The sequence below is a fragment of the Thalia democratica genome, unplaced genomic scaffold (genome assembly GCF_965202585.1).
Source record: "Thalia democratica unplaced genomic scaffold, ktThaDemo2.hap1.1 HAP1_SCAFFOLD_226, whole genome shotgun sequence".
Classification (NCBI taxonomy): Eukaryota; Metazoa; Chordata; class Thaliacea; order Salpida; family Salpidae; genus Thalia; species Thalia democratica.
In genome coordinates this window covers 56,475-66,607 of record NW_028139345.1, presented here as the reverse complement: position 1 = coordinate 66,607, position 10,133 = coordinate 56,475, and the positions used below count along the sequence as shown (strand labels likewise).

Sequence of the window (10,133 nt, the reverse complement as noted above, 5' to 3'; positions counted from 1 at the left end):
TTTTAATGGATATACATCATTTTTTAGTTTATACTTTTTATTGATCATTTATGTTATTGCAATCGTATTTTGTTAATTTTTAATTTTTCTGATTTAGCGTTTTGTTATTACAAAAATAAGCATTAAATGTAAATATTCATGAACTATTACTATAACTTCTTGAATTTTGATCTTACTTATGCAATTGTATATACAAATAAATATATGTTTATTTTATACCATTTAATTATTTGATTTACTGTGTGTTTATTTTTAATATTTTTATCATGATTTTTTACTTGCCAAGAACATTTTTGCATGTGAAGTTTTTATTGCTGCTTGTTTAAGAATATCATAATCAAAATGTTATGTACTGTACAAATTTCTTAAGTATTTCAAATTATTTTAATTATGTTTTTACTGTGCATGTTTTCTTTTTGAACAGTTTTTTTGTTTAAGTTTTGAAAAACGTATTATTTTTTTATGTAATGTATAAAATAATTTCGAAAATGAAATATTATGTTATTGATTTTACCTTATGGTAAAAATTTTTTTAAATATAAGTTGGCTTTTCTTTTTTTATAAACACTTAATATTTAGAATATTCATAAATTACACATAATTTTAGTATGGTAAACTAATCAACAATAATAATCAGTAATAACTTTAATAGGTTAGATAAGGTTGAATAAGTATTTTACTTTGGTCTTGCCTAGGTTCAACTCATCAAAATATGTTTATTTTTAAACTGGTGAGAGATACATAGCAGTGAAACATGGTTTTCTAAAACGACAAGTTTTTGCCCTTCGTTGGCGATATTTTGAATTTTTTTATCCTGTGGTTGATTATGAAAATGAGTTTGGCAACTTATCACTAAACTATTTCAGCTTTAAACACTAATACAAAGTCAAAAAAAAACTATTGTACTAAGAAAAGTGCGAATTTTGTAACTTACAAATCATCTATAAGTTCTAGAGGTAATAAAATTATCGTTAAGTGTCTACTATACTGAAAAAGTGATATTTTTTAGGGCTATGAGAATAGTTTGAAACTAAGTTTAGTAGAATAGAATTTAAATTAACGAGTAGATGGTTATAAGTTTATCAATTAACCATGTTACTTAATTGTAGGTTTTTAGAACTGGAATTCACATAAACAAATGACAAAGTTTTATAAAAAGAGCAATTCACTTCAAGAAATGTGTTACAAATCTTGTTACTTTTTAAGAAGCCTTCGAAACCCCTTTCAAACCATTTCACAACAAAAGCTAAAATATTCGTTCAATATACATACCATAGACTAATTATGCTTACTTAATTACAACTTTTCGATAAAAAATTTAGTTGCTACTACAAAGTGTTCCTTCTTATAATCTAACTCCTTATAAAATGCGAACCAAATCATGGATAACACTAAGTTTTGCAACGATATGATGACCGTTTAAATAATGTAAAACAAAATGCCTGTTTTGAGTTATAACTCAAAAAAATATTTCCATCTCGAAAAAGGAAATAAATAGTTATTTGAAAAGTATAAATCAGGAGCTTTGGATTGTAGTACAACTTAAGTGTATTTAACAAACGGTAGCCGTGAAGGTATAGGACAGTTCTCAGAAATAAAATAAATCAGCAATTTAAAAAAAGTTTTAGATATTTGTTTAATGTTTTCAGTATAACTGTTTTTAATTTCATGCAAATTAAATATTATTAAGAATTTTAAATTGTAGATTAAAATGTTTTATAAAGTTAATCACGAATTTTAAGGAAACAAACAACTATGGCTTTGTTTCCTGATAAGTGCAATAAACCATTTTCATTTATAAGTAGTATTTTGATGTTATACAACTGGTAAAACCTTTTTGCAGTGTGTTGTAAAGTGTTTAAGGTTTTCTTAGAGAGTTTATTTTTTTAAAGATTCAGTAGATTATCGCTTAAAAATTTGAGAATTTTAACTTAGTAAAAGTATAGTTCAAGAACTTTTATTGGGAGAAGACTCTTGCGATTGTTTTTTTTTTCACACGTTTAAAGCAAAAACAAAAATTTTAAAAAATATAAAACTACAAATATGTTTTAAATGTATAGGGCAACTATGGGTTCAAACATTACAAGAATTATCGCTGAAAGAATTATCGCTATAACTTTCTTTAAGTTTACATTAGTTAACTTCGTTCAAAATGATTTTTGTACATATAAAGTTGTGTGCGACTCGATAACTGAAAGGTTCATCGTACATCAGGTTGTAAGAACCAAATATTTTGAACACTTTTTTTATTGTTCATTTTACTATAATATTGGCACATAATTTTTATCTTTATGGTATTTATCAATTCAAGTTTCATTAAGAGTCAGTTTGTTTCGAATAATTAGAAAAAATATATACTATAAGTTAAATAACTTTTTTTTTGTGAACGACATATCGAAAATAGTATTTTCTTAGTGTAAATAAACAATAACTAAACCTTAAGTATACAGCTAGGTTCAAAATTATCTATTCTAAATCTAGTTTGTTATTAGTTATATGCAAAAAAAAAAATTTATAAAAACAGTGTTCTAATTTATTTTAGATAATAAGTATTTAGCTTATCATTAGTTTTAAGTCACAAAACAAGGTGTTTTATTTTCATTCATGGAGGTATTAAAGAAGAAAAAACTACAAATATGTATTTCTAAACTTAAAAAAATTATTGGGAGCTGAACTAACAAAAATATGCAGTATTGTCTTTATTTATAAAACACTTAGCTTTAGAATAAACACTTTTTGTTCAGAAAAACTTGAAAAAAAATTTTAGATCAAAAAAAAAAAACAATCAAAGTTTGACCAAAGTCAAACTGACAATCTATGCAGGTTAAAATAAAATTAAAAAAAGTATATACTTATCTTTGTTTAGTCTAGATGTCTAGTATAGAAGCCAGGAGTCAGAAAACAGCAGCCCGCGGGCCAAATGCGGCCCTCAAAGTCAAAATATGCGTCTCGTGAGACATTTTTAGCTAAAAATGTACATTTAAAAAAAAAAGCTTTTGTGATAAAAACTTAAAACTAGACTGTTATTTTAATGATAACTCTTTACTAGTGCTCTTTGAAATGCTTTTTTATTACATTTTTTGTTTTAAACAGTGGTTTATATTACTTACTACAGTAGTTTAAACTAAACTGCGGCCCGCGAATCATAACAGCTGCCGACTCCTGAATTAAGTTACTTAATTCTGTTTTACTAAAAATACGGTTTTACTTTTACTTTCAAACAAACAAAAAGACGGCTAACGGCCCTCGAATTAAACTTGCAATAACTGTATGTATGACTTTTATTTTCTACTTAAACTACTTTTAAGGTTTACAGTTGATAATGAATTATAGTTTTTTTATTTCGAAAACGTTTGTATAGTAAAAAATTTATATTAAAAAATAAATTATGTAACTTCGGCTGATATATTTTATATTGCAAACATACTATCAAAAAAAATGGTATCTTTAAAACATTTTGAATTTTTTTCTTGTTTCTAAAAAAGAGTAATTCTGCTGTTTAACTTCATTTTAGTAGAAACAAATTTTTATGAAATAAATTTAGCTAGATTTTTAGAGTTTATAAAAACGTTATTGAGCAAAGAAGATCAATTAAATAAATTTTTATTTGAGGAACTTTATGTAGTTTTATTTTATTATCATTTTTTTTTTCTAGAAAATACTAACTGTATCAATCAGTTATCGACATTCAACGAATACAGAAGTACTCAACCTATAAATTAAAGTATTGTTACTCTGTTTTAATTAAAATTTACAAAATTAGTTCAAAATACAGTAAGTGTCCAGAAATAGTATATAAAATATGTCCATGTAAAAATAATTAGCTTAACGCGTAATAAGAGACAGACTTCGGCAAATATTTCTAATTACAATTGAAATACTTTTGAACAGCAACTCTGGAAAGTTGTACCAATCGACCTAAATATAACTAACAACTGAAGAAACCATTTTAAAATACTATTATTGATAAGTTTTTTTTTTAATTTAGACAGGATGTTTTCAGAAAAAAAGATATAAATTCACTTTATGTATAAATTAGTTTGGTTTAAAATTTCGATAACTAGATCAGTATGATACAACCAGCTTGGTTCAAGCATTAACTTAAATACTTGTTCTATTTTTAATTGTGTTTACTTGTTGTTTGGAGTTAAGTTTGTCCCTTTAGTTTATTTTGTTAACCGCTGTAGTGTGAATTTTTCAAATCTGAAAAGACTAACAAAGCTAGTATATCGTGCACCTGTTGCCCAACCTTGGAATTTTGCTTAGCCTTTTTTTTTATGTGGCAAGTCACTTCACAGCTAAAAAAACTATAGCTACCTATCAATGAGTCTGTTAGAGCAAAATACTTTTAAAAATTCTGTTCGACATCGTTATTTTGTAAGTTTAACGAGGGGTGGTTTTTTTTATGCTAGTTTTGTTTTGTAGAATTAAAACTAAGATATACTTTTCTTTTTACAGTTATTTAAAATTAAGCTAATTTTTTTAAATATGAATAAGCAAAGTTTTTAAATTTATCAGTTTTTTATAGTAAAAGCAAGCTAGAAGAGCTAAAAATGACTACTTTTTTTAAATTTATCTCCTCCTAAAATATATATTAAATGTATTTTTTGCAAAGTAAAGAGCTACAACCTCTTAGTGCAATTTAAGTGTATTTTATTTGGTTGAATTCGGAGTTGAACAAAATAGCTCAAAGTTTAATAAAAATATAAAACAGTAGAGGTAATAATGGTCTTTAATGACTTAGCTAGAGCTGTATAACGAACAAAAATTATTCCGGCTGAATTATCTACAGTTGCTTCTGTTTTCGCATAACTAAAAACAGCATAACTAAAAAAAATTCTTCCACTATAAAAGCAAAATTGGACTGCTCCAAAAACCATTGTGGAACGACAAAACAATTGGAGCATCTAATGGTAGTTCAAAGGAAAAAGCTTGTCTGTTTCTATCTCAGGAGAAAAAACATAAGCTTCTAGGAGTTCCTTCATTATGAAAGAATTTTAAAAATATCTGCGGCAAAACAGTTTGTAAAAAAGTTACGGGTCTTCTTCAAAAATGGAACTGTGTAAACAGCATGAATGGTATGATTTTTGACACTACTAGCTCTAATATGATTATAGTATAATAGTATAATACTAGAGCCCTGTTCAGGTGATTAGATGATATTGGAAAATTGTCTTGGTGAACCAATATGTTGGGTAGCTTGCATGTATAATGTACTAGAGCTGCTTTCAAAATAAATCTGTTCGTTAGCCATAAAAAAATCTAAAACACCCGAGACATTTGGAAAAATATTTTGCAAAACTTTGATGGAAGTTGTTTTTAATTTAGAAATTAATTTTGAAATTCGTCAAAATTTTTAAAGTTTTTGATATCCTTGTCTGCGTTATGATTATAAAGAGCTCGTCAAACTAGTCTTAATCTAGATTAGAAAGTTTTACTCCTTAATGTCCTAGAGACGTATCTACATTTATAAGGATGAGTAAAATCATTTGCACTATTAAAATAGCTTTGCTTTCACAACTGAATTCATTAAAAACAATTTTTATACAACGTGTTTAAAATAGCTTAAAAAGTTTTGTTGAGTTTTACATAGACTGCTACCTTACCTATTAGATCAATACTACTGTACCTTCTGAATCTCGTTGAATCTGTTAAGCAGACTTCAAAAATACACAAGTGCTGATGATTTATCTGCAATCTCTGCGTAAAATGCAATGAATCGCAATACCTGGTATCTTGCCGAAAATATAGTTTCTTCGAGTTTTTTTGATAATGATACCAGTCAAAGTTGAAGTTGCCGATGCTTTGAATCATAAGATTAATCAGATAAATTATTTAGTAGACCCAAAGTATTTAGAAAAAAAATAATTAGCTACTTTTTCTTCCTCTTTTGTCCTTGACATGACTTTAAACTGTATCCTGGTGTATGACTCGATAACCGAAAGGTTTTTTCGTACACCAGGTCCTTGGACCAAAGATTTGAGCGCTTTTTTTTTCGTTCAATAAATAATATTATTTGTTTGATGTAATAAAAAGTGAGAATTAGCAGAGTTTGTTGAAAGTAAATCCATGCTTTTTTTAATCCTAAACTGCATCTATTTTTTCTTATTAAACTACCAGAACAATAGACTGACGACAAAAATTACTTAGATTCAAAAATAGTGAATTACATAAGTGTAGTCAATGGCGCTGCCGAACGAGGTGTTTAATTGTCCAGTGATTTTGTAATATCGTCGAGAAATGAAGGCACGTATCAAGACAATGTTTAAACTTTCGAAGAGGAGACCAAAACTCAGAATTATGTTTTGTTTAAGAAAGAAAGTATTGTGGCTTGGTCTACTTTCGATTTTAATGAAAAAAATTCAACTCTCGAAGAATATTTGTGGTAGTTTATTTTTCCAGAAGCGATAAATATCTGATTAAGTTTCTAAAAGAAATTGCTAAATAAATATTATTATATTCTAAAATTATTTTAGTACTAAAACTTAAAAAAAAAATTATAAAAAAAATTTTTTCCTATTATACCTATATAAAGCAAAATTTTCAAAAAATATTTTGCTCTAATAAGCTAGAAGGATTGTTTTCTAGCTTTTTAAAAATCAGCCACGCACAATAAGTAGGCTAAGCTTTAATACAAAGTTTTCATTTTTGAGGAATAACAGATTCACCCTACTGTACATTTGCCATGACAAGGTGAAAATATATCTAACAAGCCTCAAAAAAGCTTTGATGTGAACACTAAGAACTAACTTTTTCAAAGCTTTAAGTAGTAAACTAATTATTATAAAATAGTTACTGTATTCTAAAGCAAACTAAAGATACCAGTTCAAAGTATTAATATTAATAGTTTTTATTTTTACCAATTTAAAATACACAGCAGGGAGTGTTTTCCCACTATTAGCTACTTATTCTGTTCTTACTACACTACTCTGCCTTACGAATAACGCTCACAAACTTGAATTTAAGCTTTTATCTCTGTTTGATAACTATATTTTTTACTGTAACTATATTATAATGTTTTCTTAAATTTAGATAAATTTACACTCTTACATTTTTTAGTATCAATTATTTACTATTTTTATACTATTTAGTATCATACTTGTAGATAAAATATTTACACAACTTAAAATCTTTCTACAGTGAATACAAATTTAATTCTAGCATAGATTAGTAATGAAATTTATGTTAAGTTAGTTTGTTTTAGAAAAGGTAACTGTAAAAATTTGTTACTTATCCAAGGTTGCATTTCACAAGCGAAAAAGTCAGCCTGAGTTACATTTACGGGGTTGATACAAATCAAACTTAGAAAATTTTCCTGACGTTTTAGTAAAATTTTCCTGACTTTTCTAAATCAAACTCTAATTTTAAACTTTTTCTAAAAAACATAATCTAACACTTGAAACTAGATAAAGCTTTAATTCTTTTTTCCACAGGTTAAAAAATATTTGCTGAATTCAATCATTTTACTTCCATTACGTCACTGAAGCATATGTCTATGATTAATGAATTTGCAATAAATAGCTCTATAAGCAAAATACTTGTATTTTCTAACTTATATACACAACTTGTCTGAAAATAGAAACAATATTTTAGCATATCCTAACTTAAATGCTAAAATCATCAATACTAAAAAGCATGCAAAAAAGGTTTGTTCAAGTAGGGTAGTTATTCATTATGTTAATAGAAAAAAAAGCAGTTCTATAGTGGATATTTTATTAACTTTTACCAGATGTTTTTGAATTACTAAGTAATTTTGTAAATTTATATAAAAATTTTGCAACTTTAGTCTGGTTCTAAAAACTTTCAATTAATTTAATACCATTTGAAGGCTTTGGAAAACAAGGAATTTTGTAAATTTGAACTGACGAAATCTAAAGTTATTTTAAATTTTGTTAAATTTCCTGACTTTTTTTCAAAAACCCACAATTTTCCTGACTTTTGTTATTCTTTTCAGCTTTTCCTGACCTTGTGGTCCTGCATTAAACTGGTCTGAGTTTATAAACCGTTGAAATATTTAAGTATTAATAATAATAAAAAAAAACATTTAATTTAGGTAAAATATTTTAACATATAAAAAAAACAAAACAATTAATAAACTCAAAGCTATGTTAAACATAAATCAAAATATTCTCAGATTTAAACAAGTATTCAAACTAGCCTGTGTCATATGAAAAAAAAATCAAACAAGCCTTAGTGTGTGGCAACCCTGTATCAGTTTTTAATCACTGAAGTTGAAAAAAAGTTATAAAAAAAAAACAGCAAAAAGTAAAATCATTAATATATATTTGAAATACAGTTGATTTTTTATTGATTACCCTAAACGAAACAACAAACTTAGAAAAATCTTCAGATTCGAAACGAAAACATAGAATTTGCATAAAGAATTTACCCGAATCAAAATTCGTACAAAAGTTTTTTAAAACTCATTAAACAATCCAAATACCGCAGAAACTCAGAAGCAATTTGAAGGCAAGAACGTTTAGTGCACACGAACCATGATTAAAAAAAATCAGTTACTTTTTGGCTGAAAACATAAAAAAGTCGAATTTTTTGAAGAAGTCTCAAGTAAAAGGATTATGAATAGGATTTCGAAAATAAAAGCAACAAATTTATAAATTTTAGTTCAGCCAAGCTTGAATCGATTTTTGTGTTGGAAATTGCACTTTGTGAATGTTGTTGCATCAGAACACAATTGTGACGTCATTATACTTTTTTGATTACGTCATAATGTTTATTGTATCACGTAATAATGTATTTGGTGACGTAACAATACTGCTACCTGTGGTCGCGATTGGCGAATAGATATTTGATCTTCAAGTCTTCCATATTTGGATAGACAAGTAATTTCTGTGAAATTTATAAATATTATTATAATTTTTAAATGAAGCAAGAAATAAACTTAAATTTAAGTTTTTTGCAGTAAAAACACTTTATATTATTTCATTTCTTAGAAGTTATTACAGAAGCTTAATTAAAACCTAGTATAAATAATTAAATGAGAACTAAAAAAGTGTTTATATATTTTTTCAATTACAGGCTTTACACAAATTTCAGTATCATCTAGTCATTTACTATAAAAAAAAATAAGTTTAAATAGTAAAAAAATACAAACATTTAGTTCATCTTGCAATTTTCTTTCAATCCATTTGTCAACTTTAAATACTGACTGGAAAGATTTTGTTGTTCCTAGTTTAGGGTAAGCTTTCAATTGCAACTCTGGCGGGTCTCTGAATCCGTACCTGAAAATAATACAAGTTTATTGGTATAAAACTACACTGTAGATGAATATCTTCCGTTCAGTATCATACTAGGTGGATATTTGGTGTAAATACATGATTAAATAATTTTAAAAACTTATAGGGATATTTGGCAGTAAAATTTTAATTAAGCGTCAATATAATTAATTTCAACTAACCATAATCAATTTGTAGGAGGAGGGGTATATTAAGTAATAAAAAAAGTATTATAAGAACTTATCATTACAACTTAGTAATTTTTCATAGCTAACTAACCACAATCTATCTGTTGGGGGAGGGGGTATGTTGAGTAATAATACTCCGTGTAACTGAATCACTTCAACTGTAAGTTCTATTGGTGTTACCGATATATCTTCTACCTGTTTATAAAAATAATTTTAGTAAAACAACTGCAAAGTTATAGCTGATTTAGATGTATCAGAGTATTACAGTATTATATTGATACTTATGTATTTAATACTTTTATTGTAGTATGTTTTTTAAACCAAAACAAAATATACTACAACTAAATTTAAAATTAGAAAAACATTTAAATAAGATCTTTATAAAAATCAGATTAACACGTTATACTGATACTACAAATGAAAATTTAAATAAAACTAATTAACCAGTTTATCTTTCATCTGCTGTATTTTCTTCAATCCTTCCCATAACAATATTGAACTTAAAGACTATATATTACCGAAAAAGTACAAAACTGCAGTTTAACCATTATAACCACTATGAAACACTCTACTGAACACACAGAAAAACAGTATCTTATTTCTTTTTTTAAGCTTAAAACTAAACTGTTTAAGCATATTGCAAAAGTGGTTTAGGAGCAAGTTGTTATTATCAAAAACAATGGTGTAAATAATTAATGTATATAGCAAGTTT

General features: G+C 26.3%; 1 protein-coding gene across 1 annotated transcript in view; it reads right to left on the bottom strand.

Moving 5' to 3' along the window:
- Positions 1-8,266: 8,266 nt before the first annotated feature.
- LOC145845971 (testis-expressed protein 2-like) overlaps positions 8,267-10,133 on the bottom strand; it is a 2,446-nt gene continuing 579 nt past the window's right edge. The window contains exons 2-4 of the mRNA XM_082952937.1: positions 9,513-9,616; positions 9,113-9,239; positions 8,267-8,847 (exon numbers count right to left, since the gene is read on the bottom strand). Of these exons, the coding sequence (XP_082809063.1) occupies positions 8,776-8,847; positions 9,113-9,239; positions 9,513-9,616 (303 nt within the window). The 3' untranslated portion in view covers positions 8,267-8,775. The remainder of the gene's footprint in view (positions 8,848-9,112; positions 9,240-9,512; positions 9,617-10,133) is intronic.